The sequence below is a fragment of the Rhinoraja longicauda genome, chromosome 36 (genome assembly GCF_053455715.1).
Source record: "Rhinoraja longicauda isolate Sanriku21f chromosome 36, sRhiLon1.1, whole genome shotgun sequence".
Taxonomy (NCBI): domain Eukaryota; kingdom Metazoa; phylum Chordata; class Chondrichthyes; order Rajiformes; family Arhynchobatidae; genus Rhinoraja; species Rhinoraja longicauda.
Window position 1 is genome coordinate 1,464,896 of NC_135988.1, and position 21,652 is coordinate 1,486,547.

Below are 21,652 nucleotides of genomic sequence, written 5' to 3' on the forward strand. Positions count from 1 at the left end.
CCACTCCCTCCCCCCACTCCACTGAAGAATAATATTCAGTTGTAAATTTATTAAAAGCAGAGGTTTTTGCTTCTGGGCTCATTCGCTTGCGAGTTGATAGATAGTAAACTGCTAATAATCCTGGCCTTGTCTCAACTGACATTGTCTCTGCGATCTTGAAAATACAGTGAAAACTTTATAGAACATAAGATTAACAAGTTACAGAATCTTTTATAGCATTTCAATATCTTCATTTCATGAAACACAAGGGTCCCAAGTTCAAAACCAAATATTTTATCATCACTCAAAAAGGCTAACGTGTCCAGAACTTCCATACAACTGACACGATATGTACTGTGTTGGTTTTTAAAAAAATGGATGCTCTGAATTACAATCTAATCTCTCAAATCAGAGTCAGATATATAAGAGTTATATGATTACAGGTTTGTTTGTATAAAAACTAGAACCAAGATTAGATTACACTGGAACATTAAATGTATGAGACATTAATAACACTCATTATGCAACTTGAAAGGAGTTGGCTTCAGACCAGAGTCTCCTCAAGTACAAGTCATCAGCAGATTTGCTGCCTGTGACACCATTCATGACGCTGCTGGCCATTGGAGCTGGTTCATTGTGTCTATCCGCATACTCCAGTGGGAACATGAGCAGGGAACACTTCTGCTATTGTGGAGGACGGAAAGATCCCCCTCACCCACATGGGGTTTCTTCACGGTGCAACTGAAAACACTGGGGGGAAGTCGCCGACACACACCCATTTCCCAAAGCCTGGAGCCCCATCTCAAATGTTGAGAGGCAGAGGAAAATATACGCAAATCTTAAGAAAAAAGATGGGGCTGTTGAGGGTACACTACTGACTTAGGATGGTACAGTGGCACAGCTGAGAGAGAGATGGAGGGGGGGGAGAGAGGGGGGAAGAGAGAGATGGAGGGGGGGGAGAGAGGGGGGAAGAGAGAGAGGGAGGGGGGGGGGAGAGAGGGGGGAAGAGAGAGATGGAGGGGGGGGAGAGAGGGGGGAAGAGAGAGAGGGAGGGGGGGAGAGGGGGGAAGAGAGAGAGAGAGAGAGAGAGAGAGAGAGAGAGAGAGAGAGAGAGAGAGAGAGAGAGAGAGAGAGAGAGAGAGAGAGAGAGAGAGAGAGAGAGAGAGAGAGAGAGAGAGAGAGAGAGAGAGAGAGAGAGAGAGAGAGAGAGAGAGAGAGAGAGAGAGAGAGAGAGAAAGAGAGAGAGAGAGAGAGAGAGAGAGAGAAGAGGAGAGAAGAGAAGAGAGAGAAGAGAGAAAGAGAGAAAGAGGAGAGAGAGAAAGAGAGAAAGAGAGAGAGGGGAGAGAGAAAGATGGGAGAGAGAGGGAGGAAGCAGCACCCACAAGTGGCAGCCCTCCTTCACCGGGCCCTCTGACACCCCCCCCCCCCCCTCCACGCGCTCCCCTCTCTCAACCCGCTACTCCCTCTACCCCGAATCTTTCCCCCCCCCCCCCCCCCCCCCCCCCCCCCCAAGGACAGAAGCAACAAGGACAGAATCCCCCTCGTTCTCACCTTCCACCCCACCAGCCAGGGATCCAATAAATCATCCGACAACATTTCCGTCACCTACAACGAGACCCCACCACTGGCCACATCTTCCCATCCCCTCCCCTCTCTGCGTTCCGCAGAGAGGACCGTTCCCTCCGTAACTCTCTGGTCCACTTGTCCCTTCCTACCCAAACCACCCCAACCCCGGGCACTTTCCCCTGCAACCCGCACGAGATGCCAACACCCCTGTCCCTTTACCTCCCCCCCTCAACTCCATCCAAGGACCCAAACAGTCTTTCCAGGTGAGACAGAGGTTCACCTGCACCTCCTCCAACCTCATCTATTGCATCCGCTGCTCCATATGTCAACTTATTTACATCGGCGAAACCAAGCTCCCCTCCCCCCTTTCCCAGATCTCCCTCTATCTTCCTGTCTCCACCTATATCCTTCCTTTGTCCCGCCCCCCTGACATCAGTCTGAAGAAGGGTCTCGACCCGAAACGTCACCCATTCCTTCTCTCCCTGAGATGCTGCCTGGCCTGCTGAGTTACATAGAAACATAGAAAATAGGTGCAGGAGTAGGCCATTCGGCCCTTCGAGCCTGCACCGCCATTCAATATGATCATGGCTGATCATCCAACTCAGTATCCCGTACCTGCCTTCTCTCCATACCCCCTGATCCCTTTAGCCACAACTAACTCCCTGTTAAATATAGCCAATGAACTGGCCTCAACTACCTTCTGTGGCAGAGAATTCCACAGATTCACCACTCTGTGTGAAAAAAAAACTTTCTCAACTCAGTCCTAAAAGACTTCCCCCTTATCCTTAAACTGTGACCTCTTGTTCTGGGATTTCTCCAACATCGGGAACAATCTTCCTGCATTCTAGCCTGTCCAACCCCTTAAGAATTTTGTAAGTTTCTATAAGATCCCCCTCAATCTTCTAAATTCCAGCGAGTACAAGCCGAGTCTATCAGTCTTTCTTCATATGAAAGTCCTGCCATCCCAGGAATCAATCTGGTGAACCTTCTCTGTACTCCCTCTATGGCAAGAATGTCTTTCCCCTCAGATTAGGAGACCAAAAACTGTACGCAATACTCCAGGTGTGGTCTCACCAATGCCCTGTACAACTATCATATCATATCATATCATATCTATACAGCCGGAAACAGGCCTTTTTCGCCCTCCAAGTCCGTGCCGCCCAGCGATCCCCGTACATTAACACTATCCTACACCCACTAGGGCCAATTTTTACATTTACCCAGCCAATTAACCTACATACCCGTACGTCTTTGGAGTGTGGGAGGGGAAACCGAAGATCTCGGAGAAAACCCACGCAGGTCACGGGGAGAACGTACAAACTCCTTACAGTGCAGCACCCGTAGTCAGGATCGAACCTGAGTCTCCGGCGCTGCATTCGCTGTTAAAGCAGCAACTCTACCGCTGCGCTACCGTGGCCTGCCGCTGCCTCTACCGCTGCTCCTATACTCAAAATCCCCTCGCTATGAATGCCAACATACCATTCGCTTTCTTCACTGCCTGCTGCACCTGCATGCCTACTTTCAATGACTGGTGTACCACGACACCCAGGTCTTGTTGCATCTCCCCTTCTCCTAATCGGCCACCATTCAGATAATAGTCTGCTTTCCTGTTCTTGGCACCAAAGTGGATAACCTCACATTTATCCACATTATACTGCATCTGCCATGCATTTGCCCACTCACCTAACCTACCCAAGTCACGTTGCAGCCTCCTAGCATCCTCCTCACAGCTAACACTGCCCCCTAGCTTCATGTCATCCGCAAACTTGGAGATGTTGCATTCAATTCCCTCGTCCAAATCATTAATATATATTGTAAATAGCTGGGGTCCCAGCACTGAGCCTTGCGGTACCCCACTAGTCACTGCCTGCCATTCTGAAAATGACCTGTTTATTCCTACTCTTTGCTTCCTGTCTGCCTGCTCTCTATCCACATCAATGCTGAACCCACAATACCGTTACTCCAGCATTTTGTGAATAAATACCTTCGATTTGTACCAGCATCTGCAGTTATTGTCTTATACTCCCCCCCCCCCAACTCTCTCCCCCCCCCGCTCTTCTCCCCCCCCCACTCGCTCCTCCCCCCCCCCACTCGCTCCTCCCCCCCCCCACTCGCTCCCCCCCACTTTCTCTTCCCTCTCCCCCCCACTTTCTCTCCCCCCCCCCACTCTCTACCCCTCTCTCTCCCCAAGCAGTGGTCACTGTATTTTCTGTTTTATAAATAATTGTATACCTACGGTATATATATATTCCAATATTTCAAGCTCTTTTTAAATATTTTGAATATTATTTATTGTTGCCATATAAATCTAATGTAAACTAACCTAACCTAGTTTAACCTTTCCTAATCTAATTTAACGAAACCTAATCTAAACTTTTTTTTAGTTCATTAAATTTATAAAACTCACACTTCTTTATTTTTTCCTACGGCCTGCAAAAATGTGCCAAATATTTCATGTGGCCCTCGTGCTGAAACGTTTGGAGGCCCCTGCTCTAAAACATTGGACGTTGAGGGGAGAACTGATAGAAGTATATAAAATTATGAAAGGTGTAGAAAGGGTAGATGGTCATAATCTTTTACCCAAGGTGGAAATGTTGAGCGTTTACCCTATCTGCACCTTTCATCATTGTATATATTTCTATCAGTTCTCCCCTTAACATCCAATGTTCTAAAGAACCTCTTCCAATCTTATAGGTAATACCTTTCTTTATTGGTAATGTTCAACATCACATCGGTAATACCCTCTAAACCAGGCAGTATTCTGTATCACTCTGTGACTCTATGTTTAGACTACGATTTATAAATAGGGGAAAAGTATACAAAATGAAAGATGCATGATTAAATCGGCAAAAAACTACTTAACCTTAAGCATAGATTATTGTGCCAAATTTGCCTACTTTAGAATGGATGTTAACACTATTGAAAAGATGTAGAACAAACCCTTATATAAATTCACCATAAATGCATAGATAAAGCAGCTCAGCCCCTTTCACTGGAAGGTTACAGTTGCATTAAAGCAGAAATGGCCAGAAGCACTCAATACTCAGGCTAGTGGAGATAGATAAACAGTATTAATATATCAGGTTGGTGACACTTCATCAGCAGTGAGATGTTGTGTCTGCTCTGTGACCTTGCCTCAAACCAGTAATGATGGAGGTTCAAAACTGAGGGAACCAGATAGGCCAAAATCAGTCAAAATCACTGCTGTTAATGGATGGTGAACTGATAACGAAAGGTTATACATAACTGATTGCTGGAAGAACTAAGGAGAGGTTAGCATCTATTTACTTGTCTGGGAGATTTAAACAATGAATTTCCTGGCCAAAAGCAGTGATTCAGAATAGCCTTTTAAAAAGGACATGGATAAACACTAAAACTGTTCTAGGAGGAAAGAATAAGTGAAGCAGAGGACTGGATTATGCAGAGATGAGGCAGTAACAGGTTGGTTCACTGCAACACGTTGACACTGTTAGAGTTAGATAGAGCTCTAGGGGCTAGTGGAATCAAGGGATATGGGGAGAAGGCAGGCACGGGGTATTGATTGGGGACGATCAGCCATGATCACAATGAATGGCGGTGCTGGCTCGAGGGGCCGAATGGCCTCCTTCTGCACCTATTTTCTATGTTCCTATGATACAATTTCCAAATGAGCAAATCATTTTTTCCCCTTATGATTGTATCTCTTCCCCACTCCTTCTTATTTCACCCATTCTCAATGGAAGACATAATCTTCATTTCCATTCTGGAAGGCAGAATGAGGCAGAGCAGCAGTCCCCAGTGGTGTCGAGTGTCTCGGGCAGTGTTCAGACCTGTGAAGTTTACCCCCTCTCATATTCTGACCTTCAGCATAACATTCCCACAGTGTCAACTAGGATTATATGCTGAAATCTCTGGAGCGGCACGCCACAGTGTAGTCTCCATGAGCAGTGTAGTCTCTCTCACTCAAGCACAGCCGACATTGCACTCAAATGCCTTTCTGCCCTTTGATAATGCATCACCTCACACTTTAAACTATGTTTGTATTGCTCTGCCCATATCACCAACCATCCCAATCACAAAAACCACCCATTCCTTCTCTCCAGAGATGCTGCCTATCCCGCTGAGTTACTCCAGCACTTTGTGTCTATCACCAACTCAGAAGCATCATTGAGTGGCCTGGCCTACTTCACCCACTATCAACAGCACCACTGGTTTCTGTGTACTGTAAACTCACTAATCATAGCTCCCAAATTCACCTCCAGATTACCAATCTATATGACAAACTACAGAGGTCACGGTACTGATCCCTGTGATATACCACTGGGCACAGGCTCCCAATCACAACGGCAATCCTCCATCATCACTCTCTGCCTCCTATTACCAACCAATTTGCATCTAGTTTCTTTCTCAAAGGCCTTTCTCTATTGACCATATTAATATAAAGACCTATCCATGCTGAATATATTAATTGCAATCTTCAATACACTTTATCTCTTTGAAAATTTCAATCAAATTGGCCCCACAGGATCCCCCATTAAAGCTACGCTGACTGTCAGAACCTCAGAGTTTCTCTCCAATAACATCCCGATTGATAACCGAGCTTGACTGGCCTGCCATCACCCTGAAGAACATAAGTCTGAGGCAATAAACAAGCAGTTGGAGGAACTCAGCAGGTCGAGCAACATCTGTGGAGGCAAAAGAGCGTTTTGGGTCGAGACCCTGCATCAGTTTCCTTCTTTGAGGGGAGTTTAGCGAGTTCCTCTCTCACTCTGTGCTCTGCACTCATCCTGCTGCCCTTCCTGAATAAAGGTCCCAAATTTGCTCAGCTTCAGTCATAGACAATAGACAATAGACAATAGGTGCAGGAGTAGGCCATTCAGCCCTTCGAGCCAGCACCGCCATTCAATGCGATCATGGCTGATCACTCTCAATCAGTACCCCGTTCCTGCCTTCTCCCCATACCCCCTCACTCCGCTATCCTTAAGAGCTCTATCCAGCTCTCTCTTGAAAGCATCCAACGAACTGGCCTCTACTGCCTTCTGAGGCAGAGAATTCCACACCTTCACCACTCTCTGACTGAAAAAGTTCTTCCTCATCTCCGTTCTAAATGGCCTACCCCTTATTCTTAAACTGTGGCCCCTTGTTCTGGACTCCCCCAACATTGGGAACATGTTTCCTGCCTCTAATGTGTCCAATCCCCTAATTATCTTATATGTTTCAATAAAATCCCCCCTCATCCTTCTAAGGCCAGTGTATACAAGCCTAATTGCTCCAGCCTTTCAACATACGACAGTCCCGCCATTCCGGGAATCAACCTAGTGAACCTACGCTGCACGCCCTCAATAGCAAGAATATCCTTCCTCAAATTTGGAGACCAAAACTGCACACAGTACTCCAGGTGCGGTCTCACCAGGGCCCGGTACAACTGTAGAAGGACCTCTTTGCTCCTATACTCAACTCCTCTTGTTACGAAGGCCAACATTCCATTGGCTTTCTTCACTGCCTGCTGTACCTGCATGCTTCCTTTCAGTGACTGATGCACTAGGACACCCAGATCTCGTTGAACATCCCCTCTTCCTAACTTGACACCATTCAGATAATAATCTGCCTTTCTATTCTTACTTCCAAAGTGAATAACCTCACACTTATCTACATTAAACTGCATCTGCCATGTATCCGCCCACTCACACAACCTGTCCAAGTCACCCTGCAGCCTTATTGCATCTTCCTCACAATTCACACTACCCCCCAGCTTAGCATCATCTGCAAATTTGCTAATGGTACTTTTAATCCCTTCATCTAAGTCATTAATGTATATCGTAAATAGCTGGGGTCCCAGCACCGAACCTTGCGGTACCCCACTGGTCACTGCCTGCCATTCCGAAAGGGACCCATTTATCCCCACTCTTTGCTTTCTGTCTGTCAACCAATTTTCTATCCATGTCAGTACCCTACCCCCAATACCATGTGCTCTAATTTTGCCCACTAATCTCCTATGTGGGACCTTGTCGAAGGCTTTCTGAAAGTCGAGGTACACCACATCCACTGACTCTCCCCTGTCAATTTTCCTAGTTACATCCTCAAAAAATTCCAGTAGATTTGTCAAGCATGATTTCCCCTTCGTAAATCCATGCTGACTCGGAATGATCCTGTTACTGCTATCCAAATGCTCAGCAATTTCGTCTTTTATAATTGACTCCAGCATCTTCCCCACCACTGATGTCAGACTAACTGGTCTATAATTACCCGTTTTCTCTCTCCCTCCTTTCTTAAAAAGTGGGATAACATTTGCTATCCTCCAATCCACAGGAACTGATCCTGAATCTATAGAACATAGAAAAATGATCTCCAATGCTTCCACTATTTCTAGAGCCACCTCCTTAAGTACCCTGGGATGCAGACCATCAGGCCCTGGGGATTTATCAGCCTTCAGTCCCATCATTCAGCATCCTCCAGTAACCACTTAAAATTCTGTCTCATCCCTTGTCGTTGTCTGGCATCCATATTCGAGTCAACTGAGGCATCTAATAACTCCCCCTTTTTAACGATAACATGTTCTACAATTTCACAGCCCCTTCCCGGAATGCTCAAACTACAATGCCCTTCATCTTGAATGAATACTTGTCAACTATATCTACGCAAGGCCTCGCCTTCATCCCCTGTTCCACAAGGATTGCCCTTTTGGTTCCTATATTTTTACCAGTTACCCTCTTCCCCATGAAATACTTAGAATATATGTTGAGATTTTCCTTAACCTCGTCCACCCGTGATATTTCCCGCCCTGTCTGTACTCCTAATTTTTTTTTAACGTAACCCTCCCCACCCCCTCATGTCAGGCCTGCCTCGGTTTTCAATTCTCTACACTGCCATAGGATTCTCCTGTTTATCCAACTCTCAACAACCCTTGATAACAAGGATTCCTGCTTGGACTTGCCTTCACCTTTACAGAGAAACATTAGTCCTGAACTCATATCATATCATATCATATATCTACAGCCGGAAACAGGCCTTTTCGGCCCTCCAAGTCCGTGCCGCCCAGTGATCCCCGTACATTAACACTATCCTACACCCACCAGGGACAATTTTTACATTTACCCAGCCAATTAACCTACATACCTGTACGTCTTTGGAGTGTGGGAGGAAACCGAAGATCTCGGAGAAAACCCACGCAGGTCACGGGGAGAACGTACAAACTCCTTACAGTGCAGCACCCGTAGTCAGGATCGAACCTGTGTCTCCGGCGCTGCATTCGCTGTAAAGCAGCAACTCTACCGCTGCGCTACCGTATTCTAGTTTTGAAAGATCCCCACTTGTCAGATGTAGATATACTTCTCGGTGACAGCTCGCAGTCTACTTTTACCTGGTCATATTTTCTGAACCTGATCCATGTTCTCCAGAGATGCTGCCTGGCCCGCTGAGTTACTCCAGAACATTGTGTTCTTGTAACTCAGCGAGTCAGACAGCATCTCCGGAGAAAAGGAATAGGTGATGTTTCGGACCAAGGTGCTTCTTCAGACTAACAAAATACACCTTCAGGTCCTATCCATTCTTATAAAATCAGAACATAACCTCCTTGTGCCTCTATTCGAAAGTCTGTTTATGTAATCTAGGAACCGACATCCTGTAACACCGAGCAGTCTGGAGACACACTGGAGAAGAATCCCTTGTCCTTTGAAGTTACACATCATCTCCATCAACAGATGTGAGTGTACTTGGTTATGATAGCCCTTGAACCAAGTGAAGACATCCATTGTAGGCCAGTGTAGTGGGTTAACGAGGGGGGGGGACCGCACAGAGGGACTGTCCCTCAGACACACACTTGAATAGAGTGGATGTGCAGAGGATGTTTCCACTAGTGGGAGAATCCAGGACCAGATGTAGCCTCCGAATTAAAGAATGTTCCTTTAGGAAGTTGAGAAGGGATTTATTTAGTCAGACAGTGGTGAATCTGTGGGATTCTTTGCCACACAAGGCTGTGGAGGCCAAGCCAATGGATATAGACAATAGGTGCAGGAGTAGGCCATTCAGCCCTTCGAGCCAGCACCGCCATTCAATGCGATCATGGCTGATCACTCTCAATCAGTACCCCATTCCTGCCTTCTCCCCATACCCCCTCACTCCGCTATCCTTAAGAGCTCTATCCAGCTCTCTCTTGAAAGCATCCAACGAACTGGCCTCCACTGCCTTCTGAGGCAGAGAATTCCACACCTTCACCACTCTCTGACTGAAAAAGTTCTTCCTCATCTCCGTTCTAAATGGCCTACCCCTTATTCTTAAACTGTGGCCCCTTGTTCTGGACTCCCCCAACATTGGGAACATGTTTCCTGCCTCTAATGTGTCCAATCCCCTAATTATCTTATACGTTTCAATAAGATCCCCCCTCATCCTTCTATGTTTAAGGCAGAGATAGATAGATAGATAGATAGATAGATAGATGCTTGATTCGTGCGGGTGTCAGAGGTTATGGGGAGAAGGCAGGAGAATGGGGTTGAGAGTGGGAGATAGACCAGCCATGATTGACTTAAAGGGCCGAATGGCCTAGAACTTATGAAGATATGAAGGCTGCCCGGCCTACCTCAAACACTTTCAGCAGGGTCTTCATGTAGAGCTTGCGGATGCCGAAGGACACGCCGAAGATGGCAGGCACGATGATGAAGACGAGCAGCAGGGTGATCCAGACGGTCAGCGAGATGCCCAGCAGGATGCACACCAGGCTGTCGACGGGCAGCAGGAGGCCCATGCTTGCGGGCCCCAGACCCAGGCCCCGGCCCCTCACCTCACCTCACCCCGGCCCCTCACCTCACCCCGGCCTGGCCTGGCCACCGCCTCCTCCTCTCGCTGCCCCGCTGCCCCGCTGCCCCCTCCCCAGTCCGGCCCGCGGAGACTGACTGCCTGCCTCCCTCCCTCCCTCCCTCCCCCCGGCCCAGCACGGCCCGCGTGTCCCCGCCTGCGCGCCGCCGCCGCCAGCGAGCAAGAGCGAGAGCGCGCGCGCGTCACAGACCCACGGGTCACCCGGCGGCGCGCGCACGTGCGGGCGGGCGGGCGCGCGCTCCCTCCCCACGGCCCTGCCCGCATCCCCGCCTGCGCGCCGCCGCCAGCGAGAGAGAGCGCGCGCGCGCGCGCGACACAGACACACCGGTCACCCGGCGGCGCGCGCACGTGCGGGCGGGCGGCCAGGCGCGCGCGCTCCCTCCCTCCCGGCGAGGGCTAATGCGCATGCCCGAGCTGGCAGGCGGGCGGGCGGGCGGGCGCCCCCCTGCGGCTGGGACGCGCACTCACAGCAACGAGAGAAAAAAAACTATTAGCAAAACACGCAGCTGCTGCAAACCCGCATTAAAATGGAAGATAAACTGGGACTAGGAGTCTCGACCCGAAACGTCACTCCATAGATGCTGCCTGGCCAGCATGTTACTCCAGAGTTACTCCAGCATGTTGTGACTATCTTTGGTTTATCTTTGGCATCTGCAGTTCCTTCCTACTTAAAACAGAAGGTGCTGGAAGTCAGGCAGCATCTGTGGTGAGAGATTGGCAGCTTTGGCATAAGTTCATAAGTTCTAGGAGTAGAATTAGGCCATTCGGCTCTTCAAGTCTACTCCGCCATTCAATCCTCTCCCTCCTAACCCCATTCTCCTGCCTTGTCCCCATAACCCCCGACACCCGCGCTTGGGGGCGAGTGGAATCAAGGGCTATGGGGAGAAGTTGGGCACGGGTTACTGATTGTGGATGATCAGCCATGATCGCAATGGCGGTGCTGGCTCGAAGGGCCGAACGGCCTTCTCCTGCACCAATGTTCTATGCTTCTAAGCAGGAAACTGTCAATCTACACCATAAAAAATATTTATTGATTTGGCCTCCTCAGCCGTCTGTGGCAATGAATTCCATAGATTCACCATCCTCCTGAGAGGCCACAGCCGTGGACTGGGAACATGGTCTCGATGCCTCTGGATCGCCGCATAGAAGCCCAGGTCAGCAGAGTAGCCAACAGAGTCCGTGGCTGGGGCACGGGTCAACGCCACTGAAGCGTGAAGTGGGGCGGCAGCAACAGCGAAGCCTCACGAAGATGGGGCCTCGGCGTGGTGAAGCCATGTGATGGCGACGTTGCCTCGCGGGTTGAACCGCAGTCAACGAGAGCGTGGAGGACCACTGTGAGGGGAAGGAAGAACACTGGAGGACCCAGCCAGGGGGGACCGCCGTCCTTTGTAACTTTGCCAGCACAGTAGGAGGCCACTATTTGTTTACATTGGGTAGCAAGCAAAGAATTTTACTGTGCCTAATCACATGTGGCAATAAAATATTCCTATTCCTGTCCTTCTGACTAAAGAAATTCCTCTACTTCTCCTTTCTAAAAAGGTACATCTGTTTAATCTGAGGCTATGGCCTCTTGGTCCTAGACTCTCACACTAATGGAAACATCCTCCCCACATTCACTCTATCCAGGCATTTCACTATTCGGCGAGTGTCAAGAAGGTTTGCCTCAGTTTGCATTCCTACATAGAAAACACAAGGATCTGTAGCTGCTGGAATTTAGAGTAGGACTGGAGTAACTCAGCAGTCAGGCAGCATCTGTGGAGAGAATAGATAGATAAGGTTTCAGCTCAGGACCCTGAGTCAGACGACCTGAGGAAGGGTACTACATGAAACATCACCTATCCTTGTCCTCCAGTGATGCTGCCTGATCCAGAGTTACTCCAGTACTTTGTATGGAACAGTATGGCATAGGAACAGGCCTTTGGCCCACAATGTCCGTGCTGAACATGAAGCCAAGTTAAACGTACTCCTCTGCCTGCATGTGATCCATTCACTGCATATTCTACTGCAGGCCTAACTGTTAGCAACAGAGCCACTTGGAGCAAACAAGACCAACATGTAATTGTCCAAGGAATGCCTCTTCTGCCAAACTCCTTCACAGCACAGAATCTGGAAAAGGATAGACACAAAATGCTGGAGTAACTCAGCGGGAGGATAGTTCAGGAATTTAATGTAGTGTTTGGACTGTACAAGATCACAGAACAAGTGCTGAGGTGGCACAGCAGGGAGAACTGGGCTTCACCGCTGAGGTCCAAAGGGAACCAGTAAAAGACTGCCAATCAAATACCACCCAAAAGTGCAAGGCGACAACGGTTTCCTTAGACACAAAAAGCTGGAGTAACTCAGCATCACTGGAGAGAAGGAATGGGTGAAGTTTCGGGTTGAGACCCTTCCTTTATCATTGTTATTTTTTGCATATCTTTCATTCATTTGTTCTACGTCTCTCTACATCACCGTCTATGCCTCTCGACCCAAAATGTCACTGTTCCTTCTCTCCAGAGATGTTGCCTGACCCACTGAGTTACTCCAGCACTTTGTGTCTTACCTCTTCACTAGTAACAGGTGACATCTCAGTGACGTGCTAGCTTCAGTAGATGCTGCTCATGGCCATTGTCAGGAGTTAATGTGAACATCGGGCAACGGCAGGGCCTCCGCTCGCCTACAATGTCAACCTTCACTCTACTGGCCAAGACCACTATGTTTTGGGACTGCATCAGAGTCATACAGCAAGCAAACAGGCCCCTCGGACAAACTTGTCCATGCCAACCAAGATGCCTCATCTAAGCTAGTCCCATTTGTCCATGTTTGGTCCATATACCTATAAACTTTGGATAGGGTCAGTGTACCTATCCAAATATTTTTTAAATGTTGTTATTGTACCTGCCTCAACTACTTCCTCACCTATCACCCTGAGTGAGAAAGTTGCCTCAGGTTCAGATTAAATCTTTCCCCTTTCATCTTAGGTTATACCCTCTAGATCTTGATTCCCCAACACTGCATTCACGCTATCTATACCCTTCACGATTTCACACACCTCTGCAAGATCACCCCTCAGCCTCCAGCACTCCAAGGAATTAAGTCCGAGCCCCTGCCGTACTTCTCCCTATAGTTCAGCCCCCCCCCCCCCCGAGTCCCAGCAACATCCTTGTTCATCTTCTCTGCACTTTTCCCAGCTTGATGGCAATGCTCCAATGGTACGGTGACCAAAACTGAACAATACTCCAAGTGCAGCATCACCAATGTCTTGTACTACTGTAACATAATGTCCACCTTATATACTCAATGCCCTGACGGATGAAGGTCAGTGTGCTGGAAACCGTCTTCACCACAATGTGTCCGTGATGCCATTTACAGGGACTGTGGCCTTGTGACATCAAAACTGTTGGATGGACAAATGAATTAATTGAAACATTGACTTGTATCAGGCGAGTGTAGCACTCAAGTTCCTCCTTGTGCAATGCAACTCTGAAGCCACGTGTACAGCTTTAGTAAAACAAAGTACTGGAGGATAGACACAAGAAGCTGGAGTAACTCAGGTCAAGCAGCCTCTCTAGAGAAAAGGAAAAGGTGATGTTTCGTGTCAAGACTCTTCTTCAGATTGAGTCTGGGGAAAGGGAACCGAGAGACAGATGGTGATATAGAGAGACATGGAATAAAAGAATGAAAGATATGCAGGAAAAAAACTGCAGATGCTGGTTTAAATCGAAGGTAGACAAAATGCTGGAGTAACTCAGCGGGTCAGTTACAGTTACTACAATAAATGCAAAAGTAACAAACACTTAAGAACAGCCAAATTTGAGGAAGGATATTCTTGCTATTGAGGACCTGCAGTGTAGGTTTACTAGGTTAATTCCCGGAATGGCGGGACTGTCATATGTTGAAAGACTGGAGCTACTAGGCTTGTATACACTGGAATTTAAGGATGAGAGGAGATCTTATCGAAATTTAAGATTATTAAGGGGTTGGATACGTTAGAGGCAGGAAACATGTTCCCAATGTTGGGGGAGTCCAGAACCAGGGGCCACAGTTTAAGAATAAGGGGTAGGCCAGTTAGAATTGAGATGAGGAAAATCTTTTTCAGTCAGAGAGTTGTGAATCTGTGGAATTCTCTGCCTCAGAAGGCAGTGGAGGCCAATTCTCTGAATGCATTCAAGAAAGAGTTAGATAGAGCTCTTAAGGATAGCGGAGTCAGGGGGTATGGGGAGAAGGCAGGAACGGGGTACTGATTGAGAATGATCAGCCATGATCACATTGAATGGCGGTGCTGGCTCAAAGGGCCGAATGGCCTCCTCCTGCACCTATTGTCTATTGTCATGCAGCATCTCTGTAGTGACGTTTTGGGTCAAGACCCTTCTTCAGAAAGGCACTGGATACGAGTAGCCCACGAGTCCTGGAGGAACTCAGCGGGTCAGGTAACATCCGTGGAAGGAATGGACAGTCGACGTTTCGGGTCGGGAACCTTTTAACTCCAAACTTCTTCAGTCCTACAAAGCTTAGTGGATCCTGTTGTGTTTAATTAAAAGTAATTATTCTTCAAAACTGGTTATATATTATCACCCATAATCTGTGGGAAATTAGAAATTAATACATTTAACATCACTACAAATAGTCAACTTCAGGAAATGAAACTACAAAGAAAATATTTATTTAACTCTTATAAACTTTATTATGTACAATGTATCATTAATCTACAATAAATGCAAAAGTAATAAACACTTAAGAACAGTCAAGCAGAAACGGAGATACAAACTGAAAGTCGTCCCCGTTCACCGATCGAAGGGGGCATGACCCACACACATGAATGAACCATCCCTTCACACTGTGAAACACCGCTAACTGCAGTTCGCAAATCAGTGATTGCACCTTGGGACAAGAGGAGCATCTCTCGCCCTGATCCCCGAGTGAATTCTTCATTCAAACTCTTCTGCAGGTGTCCACTGGATAGGTCCTGCAGTGCACAAGTACACTGGAGATATCACGCTTCACCTGCAGTGTCGGTACAGTTTATTACCAATCATCAGCTACTTTAAAAGAGTCACTTCCCCAAACATTCCTTCTGTGCCTCCCACAAACCATGACCCAAGTGTGAACACAACACAAGCCCCTACAGGATCGGCTGGGTCTTGTGGAGCTCATAGCTTTGTGCTTTGCCACACCACACTTCAACCGCCGAATCCCACACACTCCACCGCAGTGTGCCGACTTCAGCAGAAGCATTCGGGGAAGTATGTGCGAGAGAAACATTGTTCAACTAATCTGTTAAACAGTTTCCCAATGTGCCGATGACTCAACAACCGGTGTTGAAAGACCGAGGCCAGCGAAAGGTCTTGAAATAAGACACGAATGTGATCTCAAACCAAGGGAAATTGGCCAATGTTGCAACCCCAATCGCCAAATGATGGCAGCTTTCAACATGCTCCTTGTACCTCTCTTCGTCAGCCACTGGTGATGGGATGTCATTCAGCAGGCGAGCGGACTCCCCCCACAATCTCCCCCTCAGTGAGTCATCACCTTCACAGTGTGGCCAAGCCCACAGTAACCCCACAGACAGCCACATTCTGCATTCCCCAACCAGGGGCTGGGAAGGGGAGCAGTAATGCCACTGGCAAAGATTTTAGCTTTCAACCTCAAGTATTCTCCCCATGAATTAAGTCTTCAACATGAAGAACCTCAATCAAGTACAGAACCATCTTTGGTTAACAGCAACCCTGTGCCAAGTTAACAGTAGCCCAGCCAAGTTAATACATTCTGACAGAGCGAGATTCATTCCGAGGCCAGAACACCATTTCGATTGCAAGCTTCAATCCTCTGCGAAGGCACTCAGTAGCAGGATCCGTGAACGACTGCCGAGTGCAGGCGTTTGCATACCCAGCCCATACAATTCATAAAATAATTGCCCCAATTATATTTTTGTTTGAGACATTGTGCATAGCTGATCAAGAGGTAATCTTGTTTGAGCATTTAGTCTATGACCTCAATAAAAATCAAAGCACTTAATAAAACTATTCAAGTGTTAAAAATGTGAAGAAAGCCTTGTCTCATGATTCAAACCCACTGAACTGTGGCAGGGGAGTGCAGGTGAAGCTGAGGTTTAGCAAGTTTTCTCCTCACCCTGAACTAGCCACTCCATCGAGCAAACACTGACCTGCATGAAGACTATGCCCTCTTCTCTGGCATTACACCCAAGCCACTACACTTGCTGTGGCAATGCAAGAGGCTCTCAAAGGCACACAAGGCTCAGAACAGTGTTGTTTGGAGATCCAACTTTGGCTACAAGGAAATCACAGTGCAACTAGAAGTATAGTGTTAATAGTAATAAAAAATTATATGATTGTACATCTAACAACGCAGGCACTCTGAAAACACCACAATTATATAGCCATCCACTCTGTTGCTTAATGCGACACCAGAATTGACAAAGTGATCCCATTTCCCAACCTAACCCATTTTCAATTTACAGCACTTTACAGATTCCTACAACATCAGCCCAGCTTGTCACAGTTGCAGCCGTACCACAAATAGTGCAGGTAAATACCCAAACATGTGGCATGTTATGGACAAAGCAAAGCTCACACGTGACAAATAGTTTAACAAGGGTATACCAAACGTGCAAGTTTTGTTTGTGAAATTCAAAATTCAGGCAGTCACCTCTGCTTCTGCAAGTCATTGACTGGAAGTCAAAAGATTAGTACAGCACAATTCTTTAAAACAGGAGGAATTATGCCATCTAATGAAAACAGCACACTTATTCCAAAGCACTTCCTTGTCATTCTGTTGGCAGAATATCAGACATTCCCTGCCACTTCCTCATAAACCAGGCAAACAAATGAGACAGGACGGGGTCAGGATAGATCATGCTTTTTGTCAACAGCAGTGGAGATGTATTGTTAAAGCACCACACTTCATATTCAGGATTCATGCAAATGTCCGCCATGCCCAGCCAACAGATGTGATGCATCTGGACACAAACCCGGCCCAAACTGGAGTTGTCGTTTAAAACCATCTGGCCCATTGCCGCTGCGGAGGCTGGAGGTTGTCACCAGTGGGCAGTAGCATTGAACCAGCCCCAGCTCTGCCATTGGGAGAACATGCCATCAGCAGAACGGGGACTACCGAATCGCTCCACGTCCACCTCCTGTGCCAGTCCTCGGCTGTTGTAGTGAGCAGAGTCCTCCGTGCAGCCAGCTGTCTCCGCAACCAGGGGCCAGGCCGCACTGGGAATTCTATAGTTCTGCTCATTGTTGTTGTCCCAGAAGGTATCTTGGCCACACTGGAAGGAGATACAGAACTCTATCGTCTCCTGGGTTTGGAGATGATCGGGCAGGTGGATCTGAAAGCAGAAGGTGTCTGAGTCCATGCAGCCGTACACGTTGTTCAAGTAGGCACACTCAACGTCATGGAAGCTTCTCCACGAGTCAAAGGTGATCCTGACCATAACCTTCTTCTCGTAGCTGAGATTCTTCACCTTGACCGTTCCAGAAATGAACTTCTCTTGGACCACACAGTCTTCGAGGCAGACAAAGTTTTCTTGCAAACGCGAACGGAAGCTTAAATAATCCTCCGCGGGCAGGTGGAAGGCGAGGGGCAACCCCTCATTCTTGGCTGGTTGTGGGTCACAGTCGGCAAGGTCCGAGAGCTCGAACTGGAGGTCCGACAGATCGTCCTCCATCTCAGAGAACATGCGGACAGCGGTCAGCGAGAAACCCTTGGCATCTGCAAAAACCACTTTCTTTTTGTCCACACTGCCACGGGGGCTGGCTGCCCACCCCTCTCCCACCAGGCATTCCTTGTTTCGGAGATGTAAGCAGGAACGCAGGGGCTTCCGCCTGGGTCTGCACACACCTCGGAACTCCTGGCAGCTCAGCAAGCTGTGAAGTGGAGGGGAATTATTCAGGCAGACGCGCCGGGCAAAATCCACAGGCATGGCTGCACTTGGTGGAAGCAGCAGGCAGGCAAATCCCTGGAGAGGGGCAAGGGCAGGTGGGGCAGGGAGAGAAGAGTAGACAGAGTTATGTTGTCGTGCAGAAACAGCAACGGGGTTTCTGGGGCAGGGAGGGAGGGAGGGAGGGAGGCAGGCGCGGAGGTGAGTGAGCACTGATTCGCTTCCTACCCACAACACAGCCAAAGCACAGAAAACAAATGCAACTTCCCTCCAAATATGGGACAGGTTACAGAAACACAAAGGGGTAGGGGACAAATGCAATGAATAAAATGATCATGGGAGAGAACTTCAGACCCCTGCCCCTCCAACATAGTGGCCAACACTGCCCAGACCTGGCAGCCAAAGGACATTCACCCCACCCTCATCCACCAACCAACCTCACTCCCACACCCTGCCTTCCCCACATACCCCTCCAACCACCTCACCCCCCCATCCTACCCTCCCCACAGGTGTATACCTGCCCTCCCCACATACCCCCCAACCCTCTCCCCCCACCCTACCCACATACCCCCCCCCACCCACCTCACCCTACCCTCCCCACATACCCCCCAACCACCTCACCCCCACACCCTGCCCTCCCTAGATATCCCCCACCCACCTCACCCCCAACTTACCCTCCCCATATACACTTGCCCCAACCCACCCACCTCACATCCTGCCCTCCATACATACCCCCAAACCACCTCACCCCCACCTGCCCTCCCCAGACTCCTGCCCCAACCTAACCTCCTCACCCCACCTGCCCTCCACACAACCCCCCCCAAACACCTCACCCTACCCTGCCCATACACACCCCACCCTCCTCCACAACTATGCCTCCACACCCCCATTCACCCTGCCATCCCTACATACCCCCACAACCAACCCACCTCCCCCCCACCTCCCCTCCCCACACCCCCTCCTGTTCCCCCCAAGTCCCCCCCCCCGTTCCCCCCCTCTCCCACACACGGCCAGCCATTGACTGAGTGACTTTACTCACGCAGCCCACCTCACCCCCACATCCTGTGCTCCCCTCACCCACCCCTTCCCACACCCCACCCTCCTCCGCAACTATGCTGCCTCACCCCCCATCACCTCACCCGGCCATCCCCACCCTCCCCCTCCACAACCCACCCTCCCCTCCACCCACTATAGCACTATCCCCTTCACCTCCCCTCACACCCATCCCCCCAACTCCTCCCCACACCTCGCCTTCACCAGCAGCCCCCGACCAACTAACCCCCTCCCCTCGCCCCAAACTCCCCACACCAACACCCCCTCTGCTCTCCCCCTCTCCTCCCCCGTCCCCCCCCCTACTCCCCCCTCTCCACCTGTTCCCCCCTACTCCCCCTCTATTCCCCCATATCCCCCTGTTCACCCCCTCTCCCCCCCTTGTTCCCCCCCTCTACTCCCCCCCTGTTCCCCCCCTTGTTCCCCCCCTTGTTCCCCCCCCTCTCCTCCTACTCCCCCTCTCCACCTTGCCCCCCCCCCCCTCCCCTGTCTCCCCCACTTGCTCCCCCCTTGTGTCCTCCCTCTCTCCCCCTGCCACTGACTGAGTGACATTACTCACGCAACCCGCCAGCACAGCGGCCGCCAGCGGGGGTGAAGCAGCGCTCCGGGGCCGGGGACGCGACTGTAGCCCGACTGGGAGGCGGCCTGGCCGGCAACTCCACCTACCCCGCCCCTGGGCAGCGGGCCAATGGTGACCGTCGCCGGCCCGACCATCACTGGCCATCACTAGCCATCCCCACCCCCCCGGGCAGTGAATTAATGAAGGGGTGGGGGGGGGGGAGACATGTGTCCCAGCGGGATTCATCAATACCAGCATTACCCCGTCACCAATCACACATTCATCAATACACCCATCATTGGAAGAATCACTGATTAATATATAGCATCAATCAATACACCAACCAGCAATCACCGATGAATCCATCCAGCAAACACCAATCAATGAATGTTAGCAATCACCAATCAGTAATCCACAATTAATACAGCAATCGTGATTAATCTTTACCAGCAATGATTGATCAGCAATCACTGATAGTCAACACAGTAATCACGGATCAGCAATCTAATAAACTCTCGCTCCGCCCAGTAAAAGATCATTCTCGTGTCATCAGGTAAAGTTGAGATGAGGAAGGGTCTCGACTTAGACGAAGGGATTAAAAGTACCATTAGCAAATTTGCAGATGATACTAAGTTGGGGGGTAGTGTGAATTGTGAGGAAGATGCAATAAGGCTGCAGGGTGACTTGGACAGGTTGTGTGAGTGGGCGGATACATGGCAGATGCAGTTTAATGTAGATAAGTGTGAGGTTATTCACTTTGGAAGTAAGAATAGAAAGGCAGATTATTATCTGAATGGTGTCAAGTTAGGAGGTGGGGGAGTTCAACGAGATCTGGGTGTCCTAGTGCATCAGTCAATGAAAGGAAGCATGCAGGTACAGCAGGCAGTGAAGAAAGCCAATGGAATGTTGGCCTTCGTAACAAGAGGAGTTGAGTATAGGAGCAAAGAGGTCCTTCTACAGTTGTACCGGGCCCTGGTGAGACCGCACCTGGAGTACTGTGTGCAGTTTTGGTCTCCAAATTTGAGGAAGGATATTCTTGCTATGGAGGGCGTGCAGCGTAGGTTCACTAGGTTAATTCCCGGAATGGCGGGACTGTCGTATGTTGAAAGGCTGGAGCGATTGGGCTTGTATACACTGGAATTTAGAAGGATGAGGGGGGATCTTATTGAAACATATAAGATAATTAGGGGATTGGACACATTAGAGGCAGGAAACATGTTCCCAATGTTGGGGGAGTCCAGAACAAGGGGCCACAGTTTGAGAATAAGGGGTAGGCCATTTAGAACGGAGATGAGGAAGAACTTTTTCAGTCAGAGGGTGGTGAAGGTGTGGAATTCTCTGCTTCAGAAGGCAGTGGAGGCCAGTTCGTTGGATGCTTTCAAGAGAGAGCTGGATAGAGCTCTTAAGGATAGCGGAGTGAGGGGGTATGGGGAGAAGGCAGGAACGGGGTACTGATTGAGAGGGATCAGCCATGATCGCATTGAATGGCGGTGCTGGCTCGAAGGGCTGAATGGCCTACTCCTGCACCTATTGTCTATTGTCTATTGTCTATTGACCCGAAACGTCACCCATTCCTTCTCTCCAGTAATGCTGAGTTACTCCAGCATTTTGTGTCTACCTTAGATTTGAACCAGCATCTGCAGTTATTTCCGTACACAAGGTAAAGGGTTAGAATAGGGAGAGGGCACTTATTCAATGCTTCACCTGCTGCCTGACCATGTGCTGATCCAGGTGATTATTGGCATCTATTCTAACAGAATAATTCTCTATTTATAACAGCACAGATTGATTACAAACCATCAGCACAAACTTGTTCATTAAATAATAGA

At 49.0% G+C, this 21,652-nt stretch overlaps 2 protein-coding genes across 2 annotated transcripts in view; both read right to left on the reverse strand.

Moving 5' to 3' along the window:
• gpat4 (glycerol-3-phosphate acyltransferase 4) overlaps positions 1-10,318 on the reverse strand; it is a 111,239-nt gene extending 100,921 nt beyond the window's left edge. Inside the window, exon 1 of the mRNA XM_078429008.1 lies at positions 10,100-10,318. Coding sequence (XP_078285134.1) covers positions 10,100-10,264 — 165 coding nt within the window. The 5' untranslated portion in view covers positions 10,265-10,318. The remainder of the gene's footprint in view (positions 1-10,099) is intronic.
• Positions 10,319-15,007: 4,689 nt separating this feature from the next.
• Positions 15,008-19,891, reverse strand: LOC144610211 (protein phosphatase 1 regulatory subunit 3C-like). Its single transcript, XM_078428796.1, has 2 exons — positions 19,824-19,891; positions 15,008-18,292 (listed from the first exon to the last, which is right to left on the reverse strand). Exon 2 carries the CDS (start codon positions 18,254-18,256, stop codon positions 17,369-17,371), a length of 888 nt encoding a protein of 295 aa, XP_078284922.1. The 5' UTR covers positions 18,257-18,292; positions 19,824-19,891; the 3' UTR covers positions 15,008-17,368.
• Positions 19,892-21,652: the final 1,761 nt, after the last annotated feature.

Bases quoted from the DNA above. Each gene is read 5' to 3' on its own strand.
- LOC144610211 (XM_078428796.1), bottom strand. From the start codon at position 18,256: ATGCCTGTGGATTTTGCCCGGCGCGTCTGCCTGAATAATTCCCCTCCA.